Here is a 16,385-nt window from a genome sequence, read left to right as displayed (position 1 = left end):
TCACCCATCTGTTTTCAATCCTCGGAGTAACTGTATTCCTAAAGCTTGTGTCTATGGCCATCTCTGCGTCCCTGATGATCCTAAGTTCATCCAACTCCAGCTCCAGTTCCCTAACACGGTTTTGGAGGAGCTGCAGATGGGTGCACTTCCCACAGTTGTAATCAGTAGGGACACTGTCGTCGTCCCTCACCTCAAACATAGTCCCTCACCTCAAACATAGTGCAAGAGGAACATTGCACTGCCTGCACACCCATCCCCTCTAGATACCTTGCCAGTACCAGATAGCATGTAACTATCTAAATGCTTTTTAAAAGATAAAATTGTACCTGCCTCTACTACTACCTCTGGCAGCTTGTTCCAGACACCCACCACCCTCTGTGTGAAAAAATTGCCACTCTGGACACTTTTGTATCTCTCCCCTCTCACCTTAAACCTATGCCCTCTAGTTTTAGACTCCCCTACCTTTGGGAAAAGATATTGACTATCTACCTTGTCTATGCCCCTCATTATTTTATAGATCTCTATAAGATCACCCCTCAGCCTTCTATGCTCCAGAGAAAAAAGTCCCAGTCTATTCGGCCTCTCCTTATAACTCCCAGTGTTAGGGGTGGGTTTCTAGAGCACTTTGAGGAATTTAGTAGAGAACAGGTTCTAGATCCACTGTTACGTTCTTGCTACAGAGCGAGTGCAGCAAAGGTTTACCAGACTGATTCCTGGGATGGCAGGACTGACATTTGAGGAGAGACAAGTCAATTAGGATTACATTCGCTGGAGTTTCAAAGAATGTGGAGGGATCTCATTGAAACTTATAAAATTCTAACACGGATAGACAGGATAGATGCCAGAAGATTGGAGGTGTAGTGGACAGTGAGAAAGGTTTTCAAAGCTTGCAGAGGGATTTGGACCAACTAGAAAAATGGGCTGAAAAATGGCAAATGGAATTTAACGTAGACAAGTGTGAGATATTGCACATTGGAAGGACAAACCACAGTAGAACGTACATGGTAAATGGTAGGAGGCTGAAGAGTGCAGTTGAACAGAGGGATCTGGGAATACAGGTACAGAATTCCCTAAAAGTGGCGTCACAGGTGGATAGGGTCGTAAAGAGTGCCTTTGGTACATTGGCCTTTATAAATCGGAGTATCGAGTATAAAAGTTGGAGTGTTATGGTAAGGTTATATAAGGCATTGGTGAGGCCGAATTTGGAGTATTGTGTACAGTTTTGGTCACCTAGTTACAGGAAGGATGTAAATAAGGTTGAAAGAGTGCAGAGAAGGTTCACAAGGATGTTGCCGGGACTTGAGAAGCTGAGTTACAGAGAGAGATTGAATAGGTTGGGACTTTATTCCCTGGAGCGTAGAAGAATGAGGGGAGATTTGATAGAGGTGTATAAGATTTTGATGGGTATAGATAGAGTGAATGCAAGCAGGCTTTTTCCGCTGAGGCTGGGGGAGAAAAAAACCAGAGGGCATGGGTTAAGGGTGAAAGGAGAAAAGTTTAAAGGGAATATTAGATAGGGCTTCTTCACGCAGAGAGTGGTGGGAGTGTGGAATGAGCTGCCGGACAAAGTGGTAGATGCGGGGTCACTTTTAACATTTAAGAAAAACTTGGACGGGTTCATGGATGAGAGGGGTGTGGAGGGATATGGTCCAAGTGCAGGTCAGTGGGACTAGGCAAAAACTGGTTTGGCACAGACCAAGAAGGGCCAAAAGACCTGTTTCTGAGCTGTAATTTTCTATGGTTCTATCTATTGTTCTAAGGATGTACCTGATGCCAGGGGAGCCCAGAACCAGGGCTCACACGCTAAAGATATGGAGTAAATCGTTTAGGAAAAATTTCCTTACCCAGAGAGTGGTGAGTTTGTGGAATTCAGTACCACAGAAAGCAGTATGTTTTCAAGAAGGAGTTAAATATTGATCCCTTTAGCTCCAAGACCTAAGGATATGGGAGAAAGCGGCAGAGATTACTTAGTTGGAGGCTCAGCCGTGATGACTGGTGGAGGGCTCGAAGGGCTGAATAGCCCATTCCTGCTCCGATTTTCTGTGTTCCTGTATAGTGTAAAAGAGCTAATTAATAACCATAGGAATTAAGGAAGTGAAAGAGAAAACCGGGAAGTACAGACCTGTTAGCTTTACATCAGTAGTAGAATCTATTCTAAAGAAGGTGATAAATGGACACTTGGGACAATCATGATATGGGCATAGTCAGCATGGATTTACGGAAGGGAAATCATGTTTGACGAAGTGGTTGGAGTTGTTTGAGGATGTTCCTAACAGAATTGACAAAGGAGAGTTAATGGGTATTGTATGTTTGGATTTTCAGAAGGTTTTGATAAGTTCCCCACAGGAGGTTGATTAGCAAAATAAAAGCTGATGGGATAGGAGGCAATATACCGGCATGGATTGAGGATTGGCAGAAAGAGTATGAATAAATGGGTCATTTCCATGTTGGCAGGCTGTGGCTAGTGGGGTATCGCAAGGATCAGTACTTGGACCCCAGCTGTTCACAATATTCATCAACGAGTTGGATGTGGGGACCAAATGTCATATTTCCAAATTCACAGATGATACAAAGCTTGGCGGGAATGTGTGAGGAAGATGTAAAACAGCTACAGGATTTGATTTGATTTATTATTGTCACGTATTAGCATACAATGAAAAGTATTGTTTCTTGCATGCTACAGACATCGAGAAGGAAAGGGGAGAGTGCAGAATGTAGTGTTACATTCATAGCTAGGGTATAGAGAAAGATCAACTTAATGCAAGGTAAGTCCATTCAAAAGTCTTGACAGCAGCAGGGAAGATGATGTTCTTGAGTCGGTTGGTATATGATCTCAGACTTTTGTATGTTTTTCCTGATGGAAGAAGGTGGAAGAGAGAATGTCCGGGGTGCGTGGGGTCCTTAATTATGCTGGCTGCTTCACCAAGGCAACGGGAAGTGTAGACAGAGTCAATGAGTGAGTGAACAAGAACATGGTGGATGGCATATAATGAGGAAAATGTGAGGTAATACACTTTGGTAGAAGGAACAGGTGTATTTCCTAAATGATAGGAAATTTAGAAAGTGTCGATGTACAGAGGGACCTGGGTGTCCATAAGTCACTGAAGGCTAATGTGCAGGTGCAGCAAGTTATTAGGAAGGCTAATGGAATACTAGCCTTTATTGGAAGAGGATTTGAGTACAGGAGTGGTGAGGTTTTGCTTCAAATGTAGAGCGGTTTGGTTAGACCGCACCGGGAGCACAGTATACAGTTTTGGTCTCCTTACTGTGTACAGTTTTAGTCTCCGGAGTGTACTGGCAGGCAGGAAGGTGGTTTGAAGTGTGTATACTTCAACGCCAGGAGCATCTGGAATAAGGTGGGTGAACATGCAGCATGGGTTGGTACCTGGGACTTCGATGTTGTGGCCATCTCAGAGACATGGATAGAGCAGGGACAGGAATGGTTGCTGCAGGTTCTGGGGTTTAGATATTTCAGTAAGATCAGGGAAGGTGGTAAAAGAGGGGGAAGTGTGGCATTGCTAGTTAAGGACAGTATTACGTTGGCAGAAAGGACGTTTGATGAGGACTCGTCTACTGAGGTAGTTTGGGCTGAGATTAGAAACAGGAAAGGAGAGGTCACCCTGTTGGGAGTTTTTTATAGACCTCCGAAAAATTCCAGAGATGTAGAGGAAAAGATTGCAAAGATGATTCTGGATAGTAGCGAAAGTAACAGGGTAGTTGTTATGGGGGACTTTAACTTTACAAATATTGACTGGAAACGCTATAGTTCGAGTACTTTAGAGGGGTCAGTTTTTGTCCAATGTGTGCAGGAGGGTTCCCTGACACAGTATGTAGATAGGCCAACAAGAGGCGAGGCCACATTGGATTTGGTACTGGGTAATGAACCGGACCAGGTGTTAGATTTGGAGGTAGGTAAGCACTTTGGTGATAGTGACCACGATTTGGTTACATTTACTTTAGCGATGGAAAGGGATAGGTATATACCGCAGGGCAAGAGTTACAGCTGGGGGAAAGGAAATTATGATGAGATTAGGCGAGATTTAGGATGCATAGGATGGGGAAGGAAACTGCAGGGGATAGGCACAATTGAAATGTGGAGCTTGTTCAAGGAACAGCTACTGGGTGTCCTTGATAAGTATGTACCTGTCAGGCAGGGAGGAAGTGGTCGAGCGAAGGAACCATGGTTGACTAAAGAAGTTGAATCTCTTGTGAAGAGGAAAAAGGAGACTTATGTAAAGATGAGACGTGAAGGCTCAGTTAGGGCGCTTGAGAGTTACAAGTTAGCCAGGAAGGACCTAAAGAGAGAGTGAAGAAGAACCAGGAGAGGACATGAGAAGTCTTTGGCAGGTAGGATCAAGGAAAACCCTAAAGCTTTCAATAGGTACGTCAGGAATAAAAGAATGACTAGGGTAAGATTAGGACCAGTCAAGGACAGGAGTGGGAAGTTGTGCGTGGAGTCCGAAGAGATAGGAGAGGCACTAAATGAATATTTTTCATCAGTATTCATACAGGAAAAATACAATGTTGTTGAAGAGAATACTGAGATACAGGCTATTGGACTAGACAGGATTGAGGTTCATGAGGAGGTGTTCGCAATTCTGGAAAGTGTGAAATAGATAAGTCCCCTGGGCTGGATGGGATTTATCCTAGGAATCCCTGGGAGGCTAGGGAGGAGATTGCAGAGCCTTTGGCTTTGATCTTTATGTCGTCATTGTCTACAGGAACAGTGCCAGAAGACTGGAGGATAGCAAATGTTGTCCCCTTGTTCAAGAAGGGGAGTAGAGACAACCATTTCAGTAAAGCATTTGATAAGGTTCCCCATGGTAAACTATTGCAGAAAATACGGACACGTGGGATTGAGGGTGATTTAGTGGTTTGGATCAGGAATTAGCTAGCTGTAAGAAAACAGAGGGTGGTGGTTGATGGGAAATATTCACCCTGGAGTTCAGTTACTAGTGGTGTACCACAAGGACCTGTTTTGGGGCCACTGCTGTTTGTCATTTTTCTAAATGACCTCAGATGGTGATAGCTAGCAGGAAGGGACATAGCTTTAAATTGAGGGGTGATAGATATAGGACAGATGTCAGAGGTAGTTTCTTCACTCGGAGAGTAGTGAGGGCGTGGAATGCCCTGCCTGCAGCAGTAGTGGACTCGCCAACATGAAGGGCATTTAAATGGTCATTGGATTAATATATGGATGATATTACATAGAACATTACAGCACAGTACAGGCCCTTCAACCCTCGATGTTGCGCCGACCAGTGGAACCAATCTAAAGCCCGTCTAATCTACACTACTCCAATATCATCCATGTGTTTATCCAATAACCATTTGAATGTTCTTAATGTTGACGAGTCCACTACTGCTGCAGGCAGGGCACTCCACGCCCTTACTACTCTCTCTGAGTAAAGAACCTACCTCTAACATCTGTCCTATATCTCTCACCCCTCAATTTAAAGCTATGTCCCCTCGTGCTAGCCAACACCATCCGAGGAAAAAGGCTCTCACTATCCACCCTACCTAATCCTCTGATCATCTTGTATGCCTCTATTAAGTCACCTCTTAACCTTCTCCTCTCTAACGAAAACAACCTCAAGCCCCTCAGCCTTTCCTCATACGATTTTCCCACCATACCAGGCAACATTCTGGTAAATCTCCTCTGCACCCTTTCCAACACTTCCACATCTTTCCTATAATACAGCGACCAGAACTGTACGCAATACTCCAAATGCGGCCGCACCAGAGTTTTGTGCAGTTGCAGCATGACCTCCTGGCTCCGAAACTCAATCCCTCTACCAATAAAAGCTAACACACCGTACGCCTTCTTAACACCCCTATCAACCTGGGTGCCAACTTTCAGGGATCTATGCACATGGACACCCAGATCCCTCTGTTCATCCACACGACCAAGTATCTTACCATTAGCCCAGTACTCTGTATTCCTGTTACTCCTTCCAAAGTGAATCACCTCACACTTTTCCGCACTAAACTCCATTTGCCACCTCTCAGCCCAGCTCTGCAGCTTATCTATGTCCCTCTGTAACCTGCCACTTCCCTCCGCACTGTCTACAACTCCACCGACTTTAGTGTCATCCGCAAATTTAGTAATCCATCCTTCCATTAATAAAAATGACAAACAGCAGTGGCCCCAAAACAGATATTGGAATAGTGTAGGTTAGATGGGCTTTAGATTGGTTTCACGGGTCGTTGCAACATCGAGGGCCAAAGGGCCTGTACTGCACTGTAATGTTCTATGTTCTATTACCTCAATGGATATTATTGCCATAGAGGGAATGCAACAAAGGTTCACTGGATTAGTTCCGGGGATAGTGGGACTGTCTTACGAAGAGAGTTTGGGCAAACTGGGGCCTGTATCCTATAGAGTTTTGAAGAATGAGAGGTGATCTCATTGAAACCTATAAAATACTTAAAGGAATAGACAGGGTACAGGCAGGGAAAATGTTTCCCCTGGTTGGAGAATCCACTCCATCTGACGAAGGAGCAGCGCTCCGAAAGCTTATGGTATTTGCTACCAAATAAACCTGTTGGACTTTAACCTGGTGTTGTGAGACTTCTTACTGTGGAGAGTCTAGAACCAGGGGACACAATTTCAAATTAAGGGAATTGCCACTTGGGACTGATTTGGAGAATTTCTTTTACTCAGGCGGTTGTGAATCTTTGGAATTCTCTGCCACAGAGGGCTGTGGAAGCTCCGTCACTGAGTATGTTTAAAGCAGAGATCGATAGATTTCAGATTAACAATAACACAAAGGGTTATGGGGATAGTGAGTGTAAAAAGTGTCCAATCAGCCATGATCGTATTGAATGGCAGAGCAGGTTCGATGGGCTGAATGGCCGACTCCTATGTTCCTAAGAGCCTGAGGGGTATTGACAGGGTGGAGAGGATGTTTCCTCTTGAGAGAATCTTGAACTTGGGGTCACTGTTTTACAAATAAGCATTGTCCATTGAAAACATGAGGATTATTTTCTGTTGAAAGTCGTGAGTCACTGGAATTCTCTCCTCAAAAGGCAGTGGAAGCAAAATCTTCAGGTATTTTTAATACAGAGCAGCTAGATTCTTGATGAACAAAGAGTGAAAGGTTATTGGGGGGTCAGCAGGAATGTGGAGTTGAGGTTTCAATCAGGTCAGCCATGATCTTATTGAATGGTGAAGCAGGCTCGAGGGGCCGAGTGGCCTCCTCCTACTCCTAATTCACGTGTCTGTATGTATACCAGTCTCGTACCTATTTATAATTGTACAGTAATACCAACCCTGACTGTTGGTTACACCATGAGAAATTGTTGCTATTTATACTTGTTCAGAATAAGTGGGCTATTATTCAGTCTTGGCTTCATTGGTACACTTTTCTCTTCCGCAGGGAACCGACATGGTTTATTGGTGCCGAATAACACAACAGATCAGGAGTTGCAGCATATCCGCAATTGTCTTCCGGACTCTGTAGCCATTCAGAGAATTGAGGAACGTCTTTCTGCACTTGGAAATGTTATCGCCTGCAATGACTATGTGGCCCTGGTGCACCCAGATCTTGACAGAGTATGTATGTGGTTATCTTGTGGGGAGTATTTATTGGAAAGTGCACAGAAAGATGTGCCAGTTGATAAAACAAGCAGACTTCATCCAAAGCACTGTCCTTCTGACAATGTCAGTTAAATGATATGCCTGACTCCTGGAGTGAGACTGGAACCTGCAACCTGCTGCCCCTGAGACGGGAGTGCTGCCAATGAGCCGTGTTATGTAGCCTGAACTGGGAGCTGCAGAAGCATTCTCCCTTCACTGTTTATTGCAGCACCAGCTTGACTGGCAACCCTTTGTCACTGGGTGGACAGAGTGTGATTCTCAGCTACACCCCCAGAGGTGGCCCTGTCCTCACCTTCACTGTGGGGAATCCTAAAGTATTCCAGTATATGATAGCAAATTTGTGAATGCGTTTGTTTGGTGTGAAAGGAAATGTATCTGGAGCAAGTGCAGCTCGTGAATAAGAGCAAAGTACTGCAGGTGCTGGAGATCGAAAGTAAAAGCAGTGTTGGAAAACTGAGCCAGTTTGGCAGCATCTGTGAAAAGAGTTAATGTTTTGAGTCTTTGGAACTAGAGAGGCAGCAGTGTGATGGCTCCTTCATCAATGTTATTTTACGATCGGAGCCTTTCACCTTTAACTGCTGTCAGTCTGTTCATTGTGTAGTGGGTTATTTAAATGAACTTTGCTTTCTCCCTTCCCTTTGCCTCTGAGCTGACCAGTCACTGGCCAACGCTCTGGGAATATTGGTCTCTGGTTTTGTGTGAAAGTTTCATCGATGTTGTGAGAGTCTGAATTGCAAAAGAGGCTGGTTTTACTTGCTTGCCAAATAGATTATAATGTGTTGCGAGCCCCAACCCTTCTGCTGATGCAACCTCCTTGAGTAAAAGGATTTGGAGTGTGAAATTTCTCACATTTTTCTTGCAAGTGTTGACTGTTGTAACCATGACAACTACTTTGTAGAATCACTTAATTAGGGTTGGGGAGAAGATTTGTTACTCTGCAGGCTGAGATTGCACCAAGGGACTGTTACTTGGACATGATGTAGGCCCAGGACAGTTCATTCAGGCATGAGTCATTAGAAAATTCAGAGCTTTTGTGAGAACATGAACAGAATTATGGATTGCAAACTCTCCTCATAGTGGTGGGAGCAGCAGAATCTTGTATTGCAGGCAAGATTGCTGTTTTTTCCAGCATTTGCCAATGTTACAAACCAATTATCTTTCTCCCTGATTGCCATCGAAATATGATTTTTTTAAAAAAATCACCTAGACTACATCCCGGCAAAAGTGGAATTTGACACTAAATGGGCTCCTGGTTCCGATGATTGAACTTTGCCATATGGCCTCTGACATGGCGCAGGTAATACAGTAGGCTGTTGTTTCAGTACTCCTTAGTGCACTGTCTGAAAGATAATATGAAAGATATATGTTTGCATGCAGATTTCCAAACCTATGTTGTTATGACCTGATTTATCCTAGAATTGAAGTGCATGTAAATGGGATAATGGAGCATTGGATCTGATCACAGGCTTGTTACCAACTTGGAATCCTCACTGCATCAGTATGTTGGGAATTTGGACCCAGGAGTGTTAAGGTTATGGCACTGACCAACCTATCCAAGTGTTTGGTTCGGTCTATAGCAAATTGTGAATTAAATTACAGTTTCTGACCAAGCCTAGTTGATAAAAGCTGCTGGTTTAAAACGCGACACATTCATGAATATCCTTTAGGCAGGAGAGCTGGCTGGATCTGGTGTGTGCACTATTCAATCCCACACTAAATGCTAGTCTAGCCTCAACCTGAAAGGGATTGAACACTGTTAACCTCTGTAGCAGTTGTTTTTTGATTCCTGGGACAGAGGAAGTCTTTCTCTTCAAACTGGGCTCCACTTAAACGTGGCTGAGATCAGTGTCCGAGAGAATTGTGTAATCAGGGCTGTGGCTAGGACTTTAAACGAAAAAGTTAGGGAGCGATCGGGTGAAGGGATAGTAAGAAATCTAAAGAGAAATGTCAAGGCAATGCAGCCTTGAAGGGACAGAGTTTAACAGTAATAGTGCATCAGTGAATAAGATCCATGCAGGGATTAATAGTTTTTTTAAGAAAGGCCTTTTATCTAAATGCACAAAACATGCGTAATAAGATAGAAGGGCTAGTGGAACAAATAAATAGTTTAGATCTAATTGCCATTAAAAGACACGGTTGCAAGGTGACCAAGATTGGGAAATAAATATTCAAGAGTACACAGCATTTTCAAAAGAATGGAAAAGGAGGAGAGAAACCCTGATAGTGAGGGATGATGTTATAGTGAGAATGGATTTATCTTCAAAAAACCAGGAAGTAGAATTGGTTGGGGTGTTTACAGTTTATTTATTAGTGTCACGAGGAGGCTTATATTAACACTCTAATGAAGCTACTGTGAAAATCCTCTAGTCGCCACACTCCGGCACCTGCTCGGGTACACTGAGGGAGAATTTAGCACAGTTAATGCACCTAACCAGCACGTCTTTCAGACTGTGGGAGGTAACCGGAACACCCGGAGGAAACCCAATATCCAGACACTGGGAGAACGTGCAGACTCTGCGCAGACAGTGACCCAAGCTAGGAATCGAACCTGGGTCCCTGGCGCTGTGAGGCAGCAGTGCTAACCACTGCCACTGTGCTGCCCATGGTGTAGTAGGTGGCTCTTCCTCTGAGGTTATGATTGCGGGAGGAAGGCAGCTCCTAGGTAGGCAGGTGGCATTGACATATTTTCCAAAACTTTGCTCTAGTCGAAGAAAACACTTCTTTCTCCAAGTGCAAACATGAAGGAAATGTTGAGGATGGGGTACAAAGAACAGTACAGCACAGGAAACAGGCCCTTCGGCCCTCCAAGCCTGTGCTGCTCATTGGTACAACTAGACCATTCGTTTGTATCCCTCCATTCCCAGACTGCTCATGTGACTATCCAGGTAAGTCTTAGACGATGCCAGCGTGTCTGGGTGAGTATCTGAAATTCTGAGTCTCTTTCCCCTTCACATTGTAACCAAGATTTTCAGGGCTTCTTGTACTGTGGCAACACTCGATTGTTACTGTTACTAGCCTCTTGCCTTAATTTTCTTTTCTTGGGGTACAGTAGCACCCCAAGTATCTGGTGGTGGTGGTCACGACACTGTCGCGACACCAAGACCATCCTGAGAAGGGAGGCTGGAGGAGAAGGGAGATTTTAATGTTGATTCTGGATACTCAGGTGGTCTCTGGCTGTCTTGACTCCCTTATTGGGCAGCACAGCTTAATGGAGAGCGGAGCCTGGTCTGATGCTCGAATCGAGCTGTCTGATTTGATTCCTGCTGCAGGGAGAAATAGCAAAACTGGCTGTTTATGTTGGAGTTGTAGGGCGCAGTGGGAGCGGAAATGACAGCAGACACCAGCTGAGGTACCGTTCAGAGAGCAGTGCCAGATCTCGCACATATTCCTGGTTACTCTTCATTGTTTGAAGAGCTTTATTTTTTACTTCAAGATTGACTGAGAACCAACTTAAAGCGATAGTGAAGTCCAGTTCATTGGGATATGTGTGAATAGGTCACTGGGAAAAGCATCCTTAACATTCACGCAAGACTTGAAATTCCCACATTCAAATGGCAACGATCTCCTTTGTTCTCTCCCTCTTTTCCACCCTCCATACCATCCCTAGATCTCTTTCCCCCATCCCATTAGAATTTTAGAATTCAATCCTTCAGAGCTCTGACCAAAGGGTCATCTAGACTCGAAACGTTGGCTCTATTCTCTCCCCACAGATACTGTCAGACCTACTGAGATTTTCTAGCATTTTCTGTTTTTGCCTCCCCTTCCCACTGAATGTTCCTCTCTAGCCCTGAGAAGATGTCCCAAACCTGGCACTGGGTAAGTAACAGTTGTCTGAACTTGCTCTTTGCTACAGAGAATGGTGTTAATCTCTCTGATCCAGAGCGGGTTGCCAATTGGATACAAAATAGGCTTGATGACTGAAGTCCGAGGGTGGTTGTCGAGGATTGTTTTTCAAACTGGAGGCCTGTGACCAGCAGTGTGCCTCAGGGTTTGGTGCTGGGTCCACTGTTATTTGTCATTTATAATAATGATATTGATGAGAATTTAGAAGGCATGGTTAGTAAGTTTGCAAATGACACCCAAGATTGATGGCATTGTGGACAGTGAAGAAGGTTATCTCTGATTGCAACGGGATCTTGATGAATTGGGCCAGTGGGCTGATGAATGGCAGATGGAATTTAATTTGGAGAAATGCGAGGTGATGCATTTTGGTAGATTGAACCAGGGCAGGATTTACTCAGTTAATGGTAGGGCATTGGGGAGAGTTATAGAACAAAGAGATCTAGGAGTACAGGTTCATAGCTCCTTGAAAGTGGAGTCACAGGTGGACTGGGTGGTGAAGAAGGCATTCTACATGCTTGGTTTCATCATTCAGAACATTGAATACAGGAGTTGGGACGTCTTGTTGAAGTTGCACAAGACATTGGTACGGCCACACTTGGAATGCCATGTACAGTTCTGGTCACCCTATTATAGAAAGAATATTATTAAACTAGAAAGAGTGCAGAAAAGATTTACTAGCTACCAGGACTTGATGGTTTGAGTTATAAGGAGAGGCTGGATAGACTGGGACATTTTTCCCTGGAGCGTAGGAGGCTGAGGGGTGATCTTATAGAGGCCTATAAAATAATGAGGGGCACAGATCAGCTAGATAGTCAATATCTTTTCCCAAAGATAGGGGAGTCTAAAACTAGAGGGCATAGGTTTAACGTGAGAGGGGAGAGATACAAAAGTGTCCAGAGGGGCGATTTTTTCACATAGAGGATGGTGAGTGTCTGGATTGAGCTGTCAGAGGTGGTAGTGGAGGCGGGTACAATTTTGTCTTTTAAAAAGCATTTAGACAGTTACATGGGTACGATGGGTATAGAGGGATATGGGCCAAATGCGGGCAATTGGGATTAGCTTAGTGGTAAAAACTGGGTGACATGGATAAGTTGGGCCGAAGGGCCTGTTTGCTGTAAACTTCTGACTCTACGACCTCTATGACAACACTGACCACTATACACACCACTATATTCCTTGCAACTCCCCTGACCTGATTGGCTTCCTGTACCACGGTACCATAACCAGTTAACTAATCCATCGTGCAACCATCACTGCCGTCCAAACAAGCTGAAAAACTTCAAACCTCAAGGGCCGAGCTGCTACATTCCTTACCTGCCACACTCACAGTCAGACCCTCCTGTCCCCAACCATTGACCAAATAAGAAGGCGGCACGGTAGCACAGTGGTTAGCACTGCTGCTTCACAGCTCCAGGGTCCCGGGTTCGATTCCCAGCTCGGGTCACTGTCTGTGTGGAGTTTGCACATTCTCCTCGTGTCTGCGTGGGTTTCCTCCGGGTGCTCCGGTTTCCTCCCACAGTCCAAAGATGTGCGGGTTAGGTTGATTGGCCAGGTTAAAAATTGCCCCTTAGAGTCCTGGGATGTGTAGATTAGTGGGTAAATATGTGGGGGTAGGGCCTGGGTGGGATTGTGGTCGGTGCAGACTCGATGGGACGAATGGCCTCCTTCTGCACTGTCGGGTTTCTATGATTTCTATGATATCCTAAAAGGTGTGACCACCTTCTGAAATAGGGTCCAGGTAACATTCCCACTCCCTGATGTGCCGCCGTGTCTGCAGCTCAGCAACTCACGAGTATCCAGAAGCTCCCACATCATCTGCCTGCCCTCTCCCAGATGTGTTAATTAATCATTTTTAATTTTTTGATTAATAAAGCCAATAGGTTTTAATGCTGCCAGTAAACTTTACTGATAAATTGTAGAGTTTTGAATAATACCAATTACTGATCTACACCGCCTTCCCACTCAGCGCACTTTAATTCTTGTGGCAAATTCCCACATGGAACCAGCTCCCAATGTTGATAACTTGTCCATCAAGCTGCATCACGCTTTGAGTCACAATGTCTGAAAGATGAGGCAGAGCAGGAAAGAAAAGGAAGCAGAGCCCTGGGTCCCAGTGCCTCATGGGGCGTCCTGCCCGTCTACCCAAAGATCTGTGTGGCGGGAATCATCCCGCCATCCAGGGGAGACACCCCCACCCCCCTTTGAATTGAGGAGGAGCAGTGGTGTCGATGATGGGAGCAATAGCTGCCTCCTGTGTCCTTTCTACAGTTGTTGCTGGATGACAGCAGTAAGGAGGCAATGTAGGAATTATTTGCAGCAATTCAAAGCTAACCTCCAACATATTTTTTTTAGAAAGATCAGAAAATACCTAAAATACTTGAACTCATGGAGTGAAGTATATAGACAGGGTCACTTGCTTCTGTAGCTACTGCTTCTACAGGCCAAACTTATTTGTGAAACTTGTGTTACAGAACAAAATGCATTTCATTTTCTGCAATGCTGAGGAAAATGCAATTTAACAGATTTGTGCTGCCATCATCCAATGTAAAAAACAAGCACTTCACTCAAACCCCCAGTGCCAGTGAATTCCCCACCCTCACAGCAGTCTTCAACTCACTGAACCACATCCTAGAATTTCCAGCATAAACTCGAGCAAATTCCAAGAAACTAGATTTCTGTGTTCAGCTTAAAGCTCCATCAGTCACTGGTTACAGCATAACCCAAATTCCTTGCTGAGATTGCAGCTCTTAGCAGCTCTCACACTCCCTCTCTATATTCAAAGCACTGTGATTGTTAAAAATTAATTTTGCATGCTTCAGGCAAGCAGTTGTGTGATTTCTAGGAGTTTAGATTAAAGGAATGTTGGCTTACTTTCCCTTCCCAGAAGCTTGATTCCTGCTTTAAGTTTAGTTTGGTTTGGTTAGCACCCGGCGCCCTCTGGTGTCTCTCTCAAGTGGCTGTTATTCACGTGCAACTATTACCAACATATTCAACTATAGGAAGCTTCGCAACCATGTCCAGAGGTGTCCGTACCTCCGTCCTCTTGCGATCAGCATAGATTGCTGATCAAACCTTGTTCATGTAGCTCAAGGCTGGCTTTAAATCAAAAAGCTTCAAGCTAAGTTTTAATTATCCAGAACTCTGCTGCCTGTATCCTAACTCTCACCAAGTCCCCTCACCCATCGCTTCTGTGCTCACTGACCTATATCGACTCCCTGTCTGACATTGCTTCCATTTTAAAATTTGTCTGCATGTTTGCAAATCCTTCCATGGTCTCATCCCTCTACCTGCTCATAGATTGTTGCCTCTGCGCTCCCCGAATCCAGCTTTCAGTGTGAGATGCAGCCAGTTTGTCTCAGTCCATAGATAGTGGCAGATAGAAATTTCCATTGCAGATGTGGGTGTATTTGTTGCTTTGTCTATGGTCTGGGTGGTCAGTCTCAGCATATGAGAAGGCCCCAGGGTTAAATATCTCATCTTTCCAGCTGTGGGGTCAGCACTCTGAATCGGATTGGTGATTTCCTTCCCCTTTCTCTGCTGGTTAATCATTAGTGCTGATAATATTTGCAAGTCCTCTTCCTCTCATACATGTGAAAGACATCTTCAGCATCCTCCAACCCAGTGTATGCTGCATCAGTGATTTGATTCAAAATCTTCAGGATTGAGGTTCAGGTTTGGTTATTATTGCTCTGGCAAGCTTGGAGTTCAGGTCACAAAAGCTGCAGTTATACTGCTGGTTCCGTGTTGGTGTGAGGTTGGCTGTGACTGCACTGCCTAGAATTGGAGCCAGAGGAAATGATTTGAGAGGGGTGCTTACACCAGTAAAGGGCTGGTAAGACTAATGTCCACTCTAATCCCATTGTCCTCTCTCGCTTATTGAATTCCATCAGTAATGTAGCTACATGTGAAAGCTCAAACCCTCTCTGAAATTGAAATGTCGTCTTGTTCTAGACTCAGTCACCAATTACAATCTGCTCCTCTTTACCTGGGTAAGGATTGCTGATTGCCCAGCGTACATTGGCTGGGCCAAATGGCCTGTTGTTGCTGCTGTATTCCTCCTCGGGCGATGGGTATGTGGTGATCACCCTGAGCATTATTTTTGAGGTTTGATTTTAATTTCTGGGAGATGCTACATGGATCAGTGAAGCTGTATTTCAGCCGGTTGCTGAGTGTGCGAGTAGTGAGATGTGTGTTTGACAGGATCTGTATTGTGCATCTATACGGCAATGAGCCAGTTACTGAATAATGTTTGGAATCAGTGGAACCTCTTTGCCAGTGTTGTAAATTAGTAATGTTTGTTAGTGCTTATGTGAGTTAGCTTCCCCTCTCGCAACCGAGATTCATTATTGATAAACTCTTAGAGTAGTTTGTGGTAGACCAGATTTTGACATTTTAGCCGTGTGATTTTCCTTGTGTGAATGGCGGGACAGCCTGACATAATGAAGCAGAACGCAGTCACATCACTGCTGCAAGGGCCACAACTGTCAGCTTCCACATAGGCCTGGTGTTACGTTGCTGATCCCAGCACTGGCCTGTTTAACACATGCAGATAAGGCTTTAGTGCTTATCTGCATTGATAGGCTGCTAAACCAAAAAGCGGAAATAAGATTTTTTCTGCCAGGCTGGCACCATGTTAAATGTACAGGTTGTGCAGTGAGTAACTCCAGCCCAACAAGCTGTTCCGCTCACTTCTCTCCTCCAGGAGATGCTGCCTATTCCTTTTCGCTTCAGCGGCCACGATCAGCCCTTCAGCCCCTTTAGTCCATTTCTCCGTCTGAGACTGTCAGCAGCCTATTGAGCAGGAGCATGGCGGCCCAGACTGATTGTATCACTCGATATCCTCATTCCTGAATAAATAACAGGGTCAGGAACTTCTTCCATATTCCAGTATCTCAGCCTTTCCAAAGCCCCACGCAAGATGAACCAATGGTTGGACCTGCCC

The 16,385-nt window shown here is 44.7% G+C and overlaps 2 protein-coding genes across 2 annotated transcripts in view; one reads left to right on the top strand and one right to left on the bottom strand.

The window, feature by feature from the left end:
• Positions 1-16,385, bottom strand: part of LOC144508694 (CMP-N-acetylneuraminate-beta-galactosamide-alpha-2,3-sialyltransferase 2-like) — a 556,023-nt gene that overhangs the window by 214,303 nt on the left and 325,335 nt on the right. The gene's annotated exons all lie outside the window — the stretch shown is intronic.
• The window catches only part of eif6 (eukaryotic translation initiation factor 6), a 67,362-nt gene that overhangs the window by 19,995 nt on the left and 30,982 nt on the right, over positions 1-16,385 (top strand). The window contains exon 2 of the mRNA XM_078237007.1: positions 7,380-7,555. Within this exon, the coding sequence (XP_078093133.1) occupies positions 7,380-7,555 (176 nt within the window). The remainder of the gene's footprint in view (positions 1-7,379; positions 7,556-16,385) is intronic.

This window comes from Mustelus asterias, chromosome 20 (genome assembly GCF_964213995.1).
Source record: "Mustelus asterias chromosome 20, sMusAst1.hap1.1, whole genome shotgun sequence".
Classification (NCBI taxonomy): Eukaryota; Metazoa; Chordata; class Chondrichthyes; order Carcharhiniformes; family Triakidae; genus Mustelus; species Mustelus asterias.
Note: the sequence above shows the minus strand (reverse complement) of the source record. Positions and strands in the feature narration are given on the sequence as shown.